Here is a 15,011-nt window from a genome sequence, read left to right as displayed (position 1 = left end):
ATTTGTGGCTCTGTTTCTGTTCTACATCCAAACGCTTCCTCAGCTGGGATTTTCTGTCTTTGTTCAGCTGTAATTGCACATTACACAGCCGTGGCCATGGCCAGGGGAGCCCCGGTGCCATCCTCCAGGGGTGGCTCAGTTGCATCCCTGGTCACGCTCCCACCTAGTAAAGGGATTTCTGAGGACCAAAGTTGTGCAGGCTCTTTGGTGATTTCCCACAGCAGGTTTCGTGTCCAATTTGCAAAGCAGTGATGCTTCGGGCTCTCCCCACAGCCAGGTCTCACAGGATGAGGTGAGGTAGCACGCTTGCTGCACGCAGAGGCTGAAGGACATCATCACGTAGCAGAGCAATTTGTAGCAACAGTTATTTGGATAAAAAGATTAGGGAAAGAGAAATGTTAATCATAGTCTCAAATGCCTGGTTTTGCAATACAGGTGAAGTGGGAGACATCCCAAAATCTCCCGAGGGACACAATTATCAGGCACTAGGTCAGCCTTTGCATCTTTGCTACTTAAAAAGTACTTTTATCAAGAAGCACTAACGCATCTTAGGTTGTGGTGAGCTACCAGATTCCCTGATTTACATCAAAGCCTGTCAGTGCTACCGAAACAGAAACCTGCTAGCCACACAGCACCGATTTTCTTCAAACACGGTGTTTCCTGCAGAATTCAGGCATGTATAAAAGAAATGCTAAAAGTTACAGAATCACAAAGCAGATCTTTGGCATGAGAAGCGTGTCCTTCTTGCTGCAAACATGCTCCCCTCGCTACCAGTAGGCTCGGGTACCATTTTGTGGCGTAACCTCCTCCTCGCTGGCTCGTTTTTGAGCTGCAGTGTTTGGGTGTTGGTGTGTCGAACAGGGTGATGAGGCCTCGGTCCTGCTTGATGCTTCTGGGAGATTTTGTAGTGTAAAGGAGCGGTCACCCCTTGAGCCCCAGATGCTCAGCCTCGAGCGGGGCAGTGGAAGATGATGTTTAGGGACAGCAGAACCATCTTCTGTTCTCCTTTCCCCTCTAGTCCTCCAGCACCCAGAGCTGCTGTGAGAAGGGACACTTCTCTCTTGTTTTTTCATGTCTTTATAGAGACCTGTTAAATGCTGAACTGTGCTTGGAAAAACAAGGAGTTTGGTTTTGATGGTAGTCACTTTTATTGGAGCTGTAAACTTCAAACTGTTGTTTGTGCTGTCTGTTGCTGTTCAGATGAGTTTCCAGTTTCTCTGGTGTGTTTTATCAAAGATTATCAGTAGTGTTTTTAGTATAAACAAATGATAATTCTCTGATCCACAATAAAAAAAATAAATTCAAAAATGAAAAAAAAAGACGACCAAATGTCTTTAATCCTAATGTTCTAGCAGTTGGTTGTAGTTATCACATTAGAAGAAAATGCTGCGGAGAACAGACTGTGCTGTTGTCTTCAGCACGGAGCAGATGCTATTGACTGTTCCCAAAAGAAACACTTAACCAAGAATCCGGTTTAAACATGAGCCACCTTCTTCACTAGTGGGGTGAGAAACAGGTATCACTTCAGTAACTCGAAGCACGCTTGAATTAACTTATGAGAGTGGCAAAAACTAGTGTCACACAAAAATTATTCTCTGCCGTTTTAACTTGGATCCTGAAAAATGCATGCCAGAAGCGGTGCAAAAAGGAGGGTGGCCATCTGCCGCTTGCTTTTTTTCACTGCCTGCGTGCCTTGGGTTCACGCTGGGTTGGGACGGGGCTCTGCAGTGGCTGCTGGCCGTTGGGTGGTGAATGGGACCAGCGATGGGCGTCTGCCCTGGCACATCTGTGGAGCGTTGAGTTGATGTGGGAGAGAGTCAGTCCTGTTAGCAGGTGACTCGCTGTTTCACAGACCCCAAAGTGATCTCCAGCTGCAGTGATAGATCTCATTCCTTGGGAGCAGGCTCCGGTGCTGGGGACTGGGGGCTTGGTGGTGTGTCCTGCTGCTGACTGCTGTGTCTCAGTGTACACAGCTCTTGAGCTTCCCTTAATTATGTTACTCTGCTGGATTATCAGAGAGAGCAGGTGGGTGTCCCCTGTGGAGAGGAGGGGGGTGTAAATGTCACTGTCCCTTGCAGACCAGAGATGGTGAGACACGTGATTATCCTCTCCATACCAGCAAGAGCTCGCCCTGTGCCTGGAAGACCCTGTTTCCAGGGAGTCTGTGACTGATACGTCCAGGAGAGCTTGGGTTGGTCGCTCATAGGCATGTCTTCTGAAGGTGTTCTGCAGGTCTTGTCTGGACGGATGGGTGGGAGACAGCAGCTATTCTGGGAAGAGCATTCACCAGGGAGCACCTCCCCGTTGGCAGCGTTCGTGTCCTGTCGGGCTAGGCAGCCAGCAGAATAACACGGATAATTTGCTGCTCTTGCTGTAGGCTCTTTAGATTGTGGAGGGCTCCAGGACAGCAATTCACAGAGGACATGGTTTGTTTTGTGATCTGGCTGGAGAGCTGATATCCGTGTTGGAGCAGTCCCAGTTCACTGAGCTGCAGAGCTGGCCACCAGTCCCCTGCCCTGCACTCCGCAGAGGCAGCTATCGTTCCTCTCCCGGTTTTCTCCGCCTCGCTGAATGCTAGTTAAGCCCAGTGTTTTTTCTCTCTTCAGATGAGTCAGACTACCAGACTGAGTACGAGGAAGAAATTCTGGACAACCAGAAGGATGATTATATCAATTTCAGAAGCGACCAGGTTGAAGAAGACTCTGACTCGGTACAAACTGCCCTGGAAACAGGCGATGCCGGTGCCATTGCCGAGTGCCATGTGAATGGTGTGCGGTGGGGGTGTGGTGGAGGTGTCGGGAAGGATACTGAGGAGAGCACCTGGAAGGGGCTTGCTGAGGAGGACTGTGCAGAATTAAGTTTGCTTTTCATGTAGTACAGACGCTAAATGACACGTGCTCGCCCTGGTCAGGTCGATCGTCTTACAGCATGTGGCAAAACCTGGCCAGGGTTAAAACCTGGCCCCACAGCTCTGCGGGTTTGCTGGCGAGGTGGGTCAGGGCTGGGGAGCACTGGGCACGGGAGAGGCTGAAGGAACGGCTTTCTCCAGCTCTGAGGAAAAGATCTGGCTGCAGCTGCCTGCCGGGTGGTTATGGAGAAGACAGCAGCAGAGGTGCGCAGCAAAAAGGCAGGAGGTGACAGGTACAACTTGTGCTAAAGGAGATCCTCAGTGCATCCAGGGGGAAATATTTCCCAGTAAGCGTGGCTGAGAACTGCAACAGGCTGTGCCAGGAGATGGTGGAAACTCCATCCTTGCAGACACTTGAAAACCAAACAGATGCCCTGAAGGACCAAGATCTAGCATTAGAGTTAGCCCTGCTCAGAGCAGAAAATTGTGGTTTACCCTCCAGAGGTGCCTTCCAGTCAAAGGTGTTTGATTCTGTGGGACATCATCAGGTCCACCCTGAGGAAAAGCTGCACTGTGAGGCCAGACTTCACATGATGTGGCCCACAGGCTGAGGAGCAAAGCTTGGAAGGGCTGTATCCCTTCCACTCTTACTTCAGCTAGAGTGGCTGGCAGGTTTAAAAGGTGAAGCTGCCTGTTGTGTTGGACGTGAACAGTTTCTTAGTGGGAGCATGTGAATGGTTTGGGAAGGTGCCCAGCCTGGGTAGCTGCCCATGTGGGGATGTAAGATGGCTTTAGTGTTTTGAGTGGGGAGCTGGAGTGATGGTGTAAAGATTCTGTTTGCTGGGCTGATCCCCAGTGGGTAATGGTTGGTGGGCAAAGGTGGAGGGGAAAGAGGACAGGTTTAATCCAGTTCAGAGAGGATGCTGAAGAATTAATTTGTGTTTTCTTTCTTCTTTTCTCCTTCAGGATGAAGAAATGCAGATAAGAAAGCGCAGGAATGTCCCCAGTGTGGATGGCCAGGCAAGCAGCACAGGAGAGCCAGGCTAGCACTCGGAAGGCGCGGAGAGCTACTTCCCAGTCATACTGACAGCAGCCATATTTATTCATTAAATGTTTAAAAAAACCAAAACAACATCTTGTTGAAATCAAGCAAGCTTTTGCCCTTCTCTGGACAGAGTCTGGGGCATTCAGCTGCCAGGACTAAGCACAAATACCTGCATCATGCCCGAGTCCCTTTGGACCTCCAGTGACGGGTGGCTGACGTGTGCCATACTATTTCGCACAGGTGCTAGTAGGAGCGGCTGGTTATTAATCACTCTGAGACTGGCAGAGGGGAAACATGATGGGAACGTGCAGTGAAATGCTGTCTTGATTTTTGCTGCCATGTGTTCTAGTCGCTGGTTTTATTGCGAAGGCCCAAAGAACAATGGGATGTTATCCTGTCATGTGCTGATAAGGCTCCAAGCAGCAGCCCACAAGAGAGGGAGGGGTCTGTGGGTCACAGCGTTGCTTTCTTTTCCTATGAATCAGGTAACTGTGTAATTAACTCCTCAGTGACTTTTCAGCCATGTACTTATGAGCAGTACTCTGACAGGAGCAACTCTGAATGTGTTTCACTTGAAATCTAAACCTAAGAAATGTAATTAATGTGAATGCTAGCTGTAGAGCCTGTATCCTCAAGCCATCAGCAGAACATTTCCTGATGGATTGTGGAGGTGACACTTGCCAGGCACCTCTGGAATCACTACTTGTGGCTGTATTTGCCCTGTGAAATAAAGTTATTTTTGCTGGATTGAAATATCTGCGTGGTTCTTTGTGTTGGGCCCCATAGAGAGAAGGCTGTCAATAACTAAGAGCCCAACTTGCCTCTGCTTGTATCGGGCTTGCAAAGAAACGTGCAGTTTTCAGTTTCTAACCTTTGCAGGAGTCACTCACTGTGTTGTCAAGCGTTGGAAAGAATCTCCAGTGTTCTTCCCCGCCGAGGGCTGCAGCAGTCGATGTGAGTTGGCCTGTGTTCAGAAGTCCCCTGGTGCTTGCTCTTCTTGTCTCACATCTGTCATTGCCAATGGCTCCGCTTGGCTGGATTGTCAAGCTAATTCTTGCTTTATGTAAACTCCTCTGCTCAGCACTAGCTCTACGTGCTGCTGCCTTGAGGGGAATTGTCATCCGACCAGAGCCCTGAAGACACTCCTCAGAGCTGCCTCCTGCGCTGAGCAATCCTGGCCCTCCGATGTGAAGTGCAGTGGTGCCTCCAGGCGTGACCAGAGCTGGGCAGCACAACTCTGAGGCCAGAAACATGTTTGGTGGCACCACCAAGGGCTGTGGTGGCTGTAAACGCTATGAAGTGTGACCTGTTCTCTGCGTTAAACCTCCTCTCTTGTGGCACAGACTGTCTTTCTCTACCTGCCCTGCATCAGCTTTTCTTCTGTCAAGTCCACGAATGTGCAGCCCTTACCCAGGGAGGCCTTTCTTCTTACACAAAATGGTATTTTTAAGTGTCAGAGCTTCAGGTCGGTGTTTTCTTTGCAGAAGGACTCCAGCCCTCCCCTTGGTGAGACCACCCAGCCTGGCTGTACCTCGGGCAGGCCCCTTCAGGTGTGATCGGAGACCTTCCCTGCAAGGATCATCCAGATCTTTGATGCAGATTTTGGTTAATGCCATTGTACAGAATATGTTGCAGTTCTGGAGGCTGCTCCCTGCTATTGAAAAGAATCAATTCTTACAGAGAAAACTTTAAAAAATGGCTTTTGAAGTGGAGGCAAAGCAGTGAGCAGCTGGGGCCTTCTGTGAAGGCACAGGCTGCCTGTGGAGCTGGAGATTTGATTTCTGTTGAGACTGGTCACGGTGTGGTGGTGGTGGCTGTTACAGGAGAGGCTCATCAGCTGGGAATGAGCCTGGGAAGACCTGGGAGTTGTTCAGGTGAGTGCCCACCTTACTGCAGTCTGTACCCGCAGAGCTGCTCTGAGCCCACACGTGAAGAGCATGTCTCGTGCAGCAGCAGCACAATTTGGAGCTTTTTTTTTTTTTTCTGATGAGGGGATGCAAACCTGATGTGAGTCCCTTCAGTGTCTGTACTTACTAGGTGGTTGAAGTACAGGAACCTTTTCCTGGGAAACAGAGAATAGGGCTGGAGTACAGACCAACCCTAGAGATGACAGAGGTCCTGTGGTCGCCCTTACCGACTATTGTGTCAGTGGCCTTCAGCCTTTGAAGGACACATTTAAAAAGAAATGTGCCTTCAGCAGAGGCTGGGTCAGACCTTCTGATGACGGACAGTTTGTCATTTGTCAGACACCTGTGTTGTGGTTCCCGGAGCAGGGACTGATTCTGTTTGTTCCCTTTCCCTGGCTGCCAAGCAGCCTGGGGCAGGATGAGCACCGCAGGTTATTTCCCAGAAGGATGAAGAAGTCTGTTAGCCTGAGCCCATCTTATTCTTGTATGGCTCTGCGCTGGTCCAGGAGAGCTCTTCCCCTCTGTTCAAACAGGTAATTAATTTCCAAGTTGTGTATTCTAACTCTAAACTTCCTGGCAGCCAGACTTGCTCCTGCACCCTGGGTGTGAGCTGCTGGGCTCGTGGTTGAAGGAGTTGCAGAAATTGCTGGGCTCTGGGGTGTGCTAATTAGAGCCTCTGTGTTTGCTTTGTGCCCTGTTCCACAGGGAAATGGCACTTAGTTCAGATGTACGCGGACAGAAGATAAACCTTTGATGTGAGACTGGAAGTCTTTTCTAAATAATTGATCACAACTTTCTTCCCTAGCTGCATTCTCCATAGCTGAGCCGTGACCATTAAAACAATCCTTTCCTCTGTACAGAGGAATGTAAAACAATTATGGTGCAACTTTAAAAGCAAAATTGTTTTTCCAGCTCGCTTTGCTGCTCGTTGCGGTCTGCCCAGCTGTGCAGTCAGGCGGTGCAGGGTCTTGGTGGTGGTTCAGCCCCGTCCTGCGCTTACACCCAGGAGCATCCTAATGATCCTGCACTCGCATGTGCAATTCCGTGTTTGGAGGTTTCAAGCAGTCCCTGCCCACTTGGACACCCAACCCTGTGCTAAGGAGATGACGCTGGATCACTCCTTCATACCTCAGGTCCTCCAGCAACAGTCCCCTCGCTGTTTCGCTAGAAATGCCGCAGGAGGAGGGTGCTGAGAGCCCCAGCCTGCCTGTCTCAGCTGTCCTGGCCCAGGCCACCATCCTGCTGGGCTCCACTGGCTGGGTCGGTGGGTGCTGGCTTCGGCTGGAAACCACCTGCTCTCCCTGCAATTTCTTCATGGGTGTGTGATCTCCCCTAAAAGGTAAAGTCTGATCAGCAGCTGGATGAATTTGTCTTTGCTGAAGGAGAAAAAAACAGCTGCTGAGGCCTGAAGGTTTCATCTTAGGTGAAAAGAACGCAGAGCTGGTTCCCGCGCAAGCCTGATGCCAGTCGGTGCCCAACAAGAAGTGGCAGGATCGGAGCAAGGTCCCAAGGAACTATGGCTGTGAGCAGTAGCTGCGGTGGGAAAGGTTCTCCTCAAAGCCTTTGCCTTGACACGTCCGATGGTAGCTGATTGCTGGGGGTAAAGCCTTGAATGAGCTTTCAGAAACACGTCCTGGTGATGGATTTGCAGCTTGTGCTGCCCCAGGGCTCTGCCAGTGACTGTGGCTGCTGCGCTGAGGGGACAGACGTGCCCCAAGTTGGTGATTTGAGAACCAGGTGCCCGCTGGAGAGGGCAAGCCATGGAGGAGGGCAGGTGATTTGGGGAAATCTGTTTGCAGGACTCCAACCCCAGCCCCAGTCCCTGTAGGGGACAGCTGCTATCCCCACCTGGGGAGGGGACACTGTAGCCAGGCTGTCCCAGCCTCCCGTGCTGGTGAGCAGTGGCACTCGTGTCCCCACAGGGCAGCACCTTGGGGGTGACCTGCTGCAAGTGGCTCGGTGCAAGTAATGAACAAACTTAGTTGCTTTCTTAAACGTGGCCTGATGAGCTGTTCTGCTCTTTGAGACAGCTCCTCTGGGGTTTGAGAAGAAGGAACCACTGTTGTCCACGTGGCTGCTGGAAGGACCCATCCAAAACGTCTGGGCCCAGGCAGGGGCACAGCTTTGCTCTTGTGCTCATACGTGGCTGTTCGTGACGGCTCCTGCCATGGCTTCTCACGTTCACCCTGTGTGGAGCCGGTTGTGTTCCTGCAGCCTCTCCGGGCTTTGCTCTGCAGGCAGGAGCGGCCAGGGCTGTGGCAGGACCCTGCAATGCTCCTTCCCTGGCAGACGTCACTCTCGCTGTGTGTTGTTCCAAAATTAATCTCATCGTACTTACTCGTGCTCCCCTGACCTCCTCCGACGTGTGATTTTCCTTGCATGCCGCCTGAGGACTGTGTTTAAGCTGTCAAGATGCGGGGGCTTTACTGTGCCTCTGGGTTTAATTTACTGTTGCTGTGAGTAAGAGCTGGTAATAAAATCAGCAAACGAGAAATACAGCAAATATTTTCCTCTCCCGCAGGGGCTCCATGAGGCCAGGCTGGCACCCACTCCTGCCTATCATGTCGAGAGCCCTGCTGAAACACAGCCATGGGACACGAGCTTTTGCCATGGGACAGTGCCTTCTCGGAGCAGGAAGCATTGGGTTTATTAAGATGCTGTTTGTTTGATGGACGTGAATTTGTGATGTGGCTTTTGCTGGCACCAGGACGCAGGCTCCCATTAGTGGTTCCTTCCTGACTGATGGCTGATTCCACTCCCGTTGGGTTTGGTGGGATCTGCATCCATGCTCCTTGTCCCCATCCCTTCCTCAGGTCATGGAGGGTCCAACCCTCTTTTTCCCAGTGGCCTTAATTTGGGCTCTGGTATAAATGGTGCTGAGAGGAGCTGGCAGGGCATCCACGCCTGCACCTGCATTCTGGGAGCTGCCTTGGGAAATAGGGATGGGGCCCAGCTGCTTGTGGGTGCCGGCTGCGAAAGCTGGGAAATGCTGGCACATCCAGCTCGCTGCAGCCTGGGGACATCCATGCTGGGCAAGTCAGAACTGCCAAACCCCTTTCCCTTACTGAAATCAAGGCTTTTAGTGGAAACGGTTGCACTAGCAAGAGCAATGAAAGCATTTGCCTGTTGTTTAAAAAAAAAAAGAAAAAGCAAAACTGAAGTGGTGTCAATGTTCATCTCAGTTTTAGAAAATAATATACCATAAATCTATGTAATTGTGTGTCAGGATTGTTGCTGGAGACACTTTGCTTGCTGCAGGACCAGCCCTGAGCAGCGTTTTGAGCACTGGGAATTCACCTGGGGCCTGAGTGTTACTTAGAGCAAGCATGGCATTTTCACAGGTAATTGGCAGAGCCGTCGCTGCTCTCCACCGTGGCTGGCACCAGCAGGGACGGCTCTTAATTAAGCCTTGGACTGTCAGGGGGTTATGGACAGCAATGCGCTTCCCGTCACGAAGCAGCTGGGCCTCTAGCTCTGGAAAAACACGTTGATCAGTGATTTTGGTCCGACATGGCCCCAATACAGAGCTGTGCTGTGCTGAGCCCAAGCCTTCCTGCATGGCATGGGACACCCCTGGCACCAGGCAGGAGTTGGTAGCGATGAGGTACAAACACTAATGATGCCGTTGGAAATATTTTCTGAAATCTCGCCTTTAGCAGTGGTATCTGTCAGGGAGGCTTAGCAGGGCCGGTGGGCGATGCTGTCCTCACAGGGGTGAGCGCAGCTCTACATCATAGCGCTCACGTGTTGTATAATTTGGGATCAGAAAGAACACCAAATGTGCATTAATTTTAAATGTACCATAAATGACACATTTCTTCCCCAGAGAAGACACATTAGATGTGATGCACAGCCCCAGAGGAATATGCTGAATAAGGCCGGTGCCTTGCTTGAACAGCACTGACCTGCCCGTGTGTCCCTGGGCAGGACAGGGTGAGCTCTGTGCTGTGCCTGTGCTTGAGCAGGTTGCTGCTGCATGGTTGCGGGTGGCCCCAAGTGCCCTGTTTGCCCTTGGCTTTGCCTGCCAGGGTGTTCTGCACCCCACTGGGCTCAGGGAGGCACAGCGGGGTGCTTTCTGGCACTGGTAATTTTTTTTACTCCACCTTGGGTGCATGTGCATCCACCTCTTCGTGGGCTGAGTTGCAATACTCACTTTCCTCACAGTGAGTAAAGGCTGCCTCAAGGCAGAGGCACTCAGCAGCAGGTTTCAGCTCGTCACTGCTATTGCCAGAAGGGTTGTTGTTGCTCTTTGAGTGAGAATTTGCCCAGGCTGTGCAATGTTGGCTCCTGCACGGTTGGATGTGGCAGGGAAGGACGCGTGTGCCAGTTCTGTCGTCCTTGGCTTTATCATTCGCAGGCCCAGCTTGGTGGTTTCCCCTCTCCCACTGGTGTGGGTCCCTTCCCCCAGTGTGTGACCAGGCTGTTGCTGCTGTTCTGCTCCTATGTTAGGTGCTGAATTAGCTGGAAGTGGCTGGTGGGTGACTTCTTTCCCTGCTACGGAGCTGGGGGATGCCAGCTCAGCTCAGGCCATCCCTTACGCTGCTGCCCTGTGGCTCAGCCATGACAGTCAGTCAGCTGCTGGCTGTAAAATCTCTCTTCTCTGCTTGCTTCCTTGCTGAAAATAGAAAGCTTTTAACAAAGCAAAGATTGGAAAAGCTTTTAGAGCAGGGCTGGCAAAGCGGTGCCCCCCTGAGATTTCAGGGGTAATGAGGCAGGAAAGAGCTGGTGAGGAGGAAGTCACGCTGGCCTCATGGATCCCTGCCTGGGCTGCAGCCAGGTGTGCCAGTGCGGGGCTGCCTGAACCAGGAGCCACAGCCACCTTTCCAGCTCCGGCTGGGACACACGCCTCGTGGTGGAGGAGATTTGGGTCCCCAACAGCAGAGGGGAGAGCTGAGCCTTGCAGGGCTCGCTGGGGTGAGTGTTCCGCTTTCTGGGGCTCCTCTTCTGTGAGTGATGCACCTTCCAGTGCTCTCCAAGTGTCAGGAAAGAGGTTTTCTAAGTGCCCAAGAGCTGCTGTGTTTGTGGAGGGGGTGTCTGCCATGGCCATGCCTTGATGCACAAAGGCAGTGGGAGGAGAGCACTTCTGCTCATGCCCCTCATACCCCAGCCCTGGGGTGGCAAGTGGGGATTTTAAAGTGCTGGCAGGGGATGGATGGTTTAAAATAGGACCTGGGTGGTGTGGCTGGGAGCACCCTGTCAGGCCCTGACCTTTGAACACCAGGATTGCACAGCCTCGGGGAGCCAAGCCTGTCATCAAGCCCTCAGCATGGTGGCTGCTGGGGGAGGCTCTACAGAAGGTCACAGCAGATGCATCAGCTGCTGAGCAGTGCCAGGGCTGAGCCTGGTCCCTGCCGGAGCCACGGGCAGGGTGGACATGCATCAAAAGCAGCTCTGCTCCCCATCACCAGAGTCAAGCTGGATGGGGCTCCATAGGGGACCAGTTGGGTTGGCTATACCACATGGCCAGCTGGGAAGCTGAGCTGTTGAAGGCAACTCCCTTGGGGACCCAAATCCAGGCTGCATCTGTGCTGGTCTGGGAGCTGCTGATTTTGCATGAGGCGAGAAAAAAGCAGAAGCACAGAGCCCCAATAAAAAGGCTGTCAAGTCCCCAAGAGGAGGGCCCTGCACATGTTCCCGTTGCAAGCAGCTCTGGCTCCCAGAGGACCCTCTTCCTCCTCCTCCTCCCTAAAATCTGCCCCTGGGTCGGCTGTGCTGATCCGCAGGGAGGCAAAGCACCGTGTGCCAGGACAGCAGTGCCTCGGGGGAGCTGTTCCCAGGGCCATCGGCATCCTCCCGAGCACGTGGCCAAGCGAGGACCCAGCAGGATGAGCACTTTGTGCCTTGCCAAACTAGGTCACAACACGAACTCAAGCGATGTGGCAGATGAGCTAAAAATACCAGCAGAGCTGAGCATTTCCCCAGCAGCTGTGAAAGGCCACGGCCTCGCTGGTCGGATTTTGGCCATGAGATGCCCCAATCCTGGCCCCATCCAGGAGGGTCACCAGGGCCCTTGGGCTGCTTGGGCCAGGGGTGGATTAGGAGCAGGTGATGGAAAAACCCCTCTGGGGCTGCAGGTCCAGAATCCACCAAGAAAATGCATCTCTGCTAGTGGCATAAGTAAGTCATTGTGAGACAACTTGCAGCCAGGTCCCTGCTCCTTGGAGAGACCCTCCTGCAAGCCTTGGATGTCTTATCTCCAGCCTCCTCATCTGCCTCCTCAGAAAAACCACCTGAGCTTCCCTTTATTATAAATGTCTCAACAATTAGTGGCAGCAAATAATGTCGGGGGGAGGAATGTAACCCAAGCCTGATGCAAGAACTCAGCAAACCAATTTTTTTCCTCTTGGGAGAGTGCTTTTGTTTTATTGTCACGCTTCTAGAGGGCGCCGAGAGGATGGGGATGAGTGGCTTGGAGTGTGCTGGTGGCATGAGCGTGACCGGGTCCTGACACTGCTGTAAGGTAGAGCTGGCAGTAGGCTGCAAGCTGGAGCCTGCCCCCAGCCCCATGGCTTGCACCCCATGGGGTACCTGCAGCTCGAGGGCTTTGTCTGTCTCCTTTGGGACTTCAGCTGTCCCCTCTCTGGTCACCACTCCTTACACTGCAGAGAAGCACAGCCAGGACAGTCCCGCTTTTCTTATCCTCTGTCTCCAATTTCTGTATATGGGGCCAGCATCGTGTTGCTGGAGTGCTGCAAAAGCAACTGCCGCTGATTTACCTTTCCCTGTCACTGCCTAGATTTTTTGCATCCCATCTTTTTTGGATGAAACATTTCTTCCTTGCTGTTTGAAAGCTGGCCTATTTTAATACTGCTAAGTGAAAATGGGTTTGTGCACAGAAAAGATCCCAGTTGCTCTGTATAACTTCCCTGTCATGATTATTCACTGCTAGTCCTTTTGCTTCTAGCAGCTGTATAATTTATCAGCTGTGTTTTGTGCTCATTTCTCAATCAATGATGAAAACATTGATTAGTGTCAGGCTGGGACTGACTCCTGCAGAATCCCTCTAAATCATCTCTGTTCAATGATGACTCCTTGTTTTGGAGATGGGTTTGCAGCTCTCCATCCATTTAATGTGGGCTTTATTGAGATTGTATATTGCTAAATTTGTAATTAGGGTGTCATATGATATTAAGTCAAACACATTGCCAAAAGCTAAGCAAATAATGGCTACATGGTAACCTTTATCTACAAACTTGTAATTTTCTCAAAGGATGAAATGAGGCTCATTTGACAAGACGTTTCCATTATAGCACACTGATGGGTGTATTTTTAATCCTTGAATTCTATATTAATTGAATCCTCTGTGTCCTCTCCATTTTTCAATCTGAATGTCATGCTGGACTGACCAGCTGTTAACCAGGGCACCCACTTTGCCTGCCGAGCACCACAGCAGCATCCTGCCAAACTTGGCAGCTCCCCAGGCTTCAAGCTTTTCAGCAGTGAGTGAAGGCAGCTCAGTTTGGCACGCTGTTTGAGGGCCCTCAGGTGCAGATCATGTGAATCTGCTGAATTAGAAACCTCACAGATGTCACCCGAGATACTCTCAGTTGTTAGTAGACCAGAGAGTATTTCACCATCCTCATGTCCTACATTCCTATCTTTTCTAAATGCAGAAGAGACACACTGAGGGCCTTGTTGCTAGCAATGTACCTCCTCATCTAGGAATATCGTGGCTTCTCCATGCTTGGAGATTTTCAAAATTCAGCTGGGCGATCCCCGAGCAAGGTGGCACTGCTTTGACATTGGTCCTGTTCCAAGTGGGATGTAGGACTAGAGACACCTGAGGCTGCTCCTGACCAAAATGTTTTTATGCTTCTCTAAGTCTATGAAACAAGCATACAGCATCATTAATGTTTTTGTTGTTTCTAATACATTTACACTTCTTGCTGGTTGTGGCTTTGCCAGGCTTGGATTTTCTTCTGTCCGCTTACCCTCCTCTATCAATATCTCTGCTTCATACTTTGTTGTGGTGATTGCTGCATATTGATTAGTATCTATTACTTTCTTCCTCTTCATATATATTGGCATTTTGCTTCCAGTTGTTGGTTTCAGGTTGCCAACTTACAGGATGAGCTTTCAGCCACACTTATATTTTCTTGACCCTGCAGTATCAGCTTTTCTGCCCTGTTGCAAGCTCTGCTCAAAGAACCGCTGGTTTCCCACTCTACAAGGTTGGTTTTTTCCCCCTTCAATTTCCCTGATAATTGTCACCATCTCCATGAAGTTTGGAAACTGCTGGTTCCATGGGTGCTGAAGAGGCCAACAAGTCATACCAGTTCATGGCAGAGTTACGTGACTCCGTAGTGTGTTGGCAAAGCAAGCTGGAGCAACTGTGCCAAGACCATCCCGTCTGACCTGGTGCCCAAGAAAGGCTCTGCTCCACCTGGTTGCACCCGATAGTGCACCTGAGCTGCCCTCTCCACACTGGAGCATCTCTGGTCTCCCTGGCAGTCTGTTTCACCACTTCACTATCCTTAAACAGTTTTTCTTTAGGTCTAACTTGAATTTCCCCATCAGTTTAATTCCATTGCTTCTTGCCCTGTCCTGCCTTCAGCCTTGTACATAGCTGGAGCATGTTGCTGTGTGTCCCCCCATGTCTTTAATTTTCTGGGGTGAATCAGTTTCGCTTTCAGCCTTTGCTCACAGGCTGCATTTTTGTGCCATCAAGGCCTGGCGGTGTTCCCCCCGAACCCTCTCCAACCGGCCCAAATCTTCCCTGAAATGTGGCAGCCAGAGCGAGGCCAGGTCCTCTGCCGGGTGTCATACCAGACCTGCGCAGCCTGCACACGATGGCCTTTTTCTGTGTTATTTCTCATGCTGTGACATTCACCTGTTCAGTACAAGCACAACACTTTCAGCTCTGGTTCAGCTGAAGATTTGCAGCATCATCCAGGTCCTCTCCTGCAGAACAGCGATGGATTCAGCTGCTGCCCGTCCCAAGCCCCCGGCCCAGTCTCGCTCGGCACCCATCTGATTTCACTACCAGCCCCTGCGGGCTGTCCTCCTTCCTCTCTGCAGGACAGCTTGGAAGTGGGGCACTGGCAGGGACAGCAGAATGGATAACCTCTTCCTACCCTCACAAGCACACTGTAGCCACTCCTTTCCTGTGCCCTGGGCTATTTTATTTGCAATTGTGGAATTTGTTATCCTTGCCAACAGGGTCTAACTTAGAGGCTCTTCACCGCCTGCACCTTTGTGCCATGCCCCAGCT

At 51.3% G+C, this 15,011-nt stretch overlaps 1 protein-coding gene across 5 annotated transcripts in view; it reads left to right on the top strand.

Annotated features, from left to right (window-relative positions):
- PNPLA7 (patatin like phospholipase domain containing 7) overlaps positions 1-4,646 on the top strand; it is a 125,504-nt gene extending 120,858 nt beyond the window's left edge. For all 5 annotated transcript variants that reach the window (XM_055807307.1, XM_055807300.1, XM_055807289.1 and 2 more), the window contains exons 35-36: positions 2,607-2,710; positions 3,815-4,646. In XM_055807307.1, the coding sequence (XP_055663282.1) occupies positions 2,607-2,710; positions 3,815-3,895 (185 nt within the window). In that variant the 3' untranslated portion in view covers positions 3,896-4,646. The remainder of the gene's footprint in view (positions 1-2,606; positions 2,711-3,814) is intronic.
- The last annotated feature ends 10,365 nt before the right edge of the window (positions 4,647-15,011 follow it).

Source organism: Falco peregrinus, chromosome 1, assembly GCF_023634155.1.
Source record: "Falco peregrinus isolate bFalPer1 chromosome 1, bFalPer1.pri, whole genome shotgun sequence".
NCBI classification, from domain to species: domain Eukaryota; kingdom Metazoa; phylum Chordata; class Aves; order Falconiformes; family Falconidae; genus Falco; species Falco peregrinus.
The sequence above is the reverse complement of the archived record's forward strand: the minus strand, read 5'-3'. Positions and strand labels throughout refer to the sequence as shown.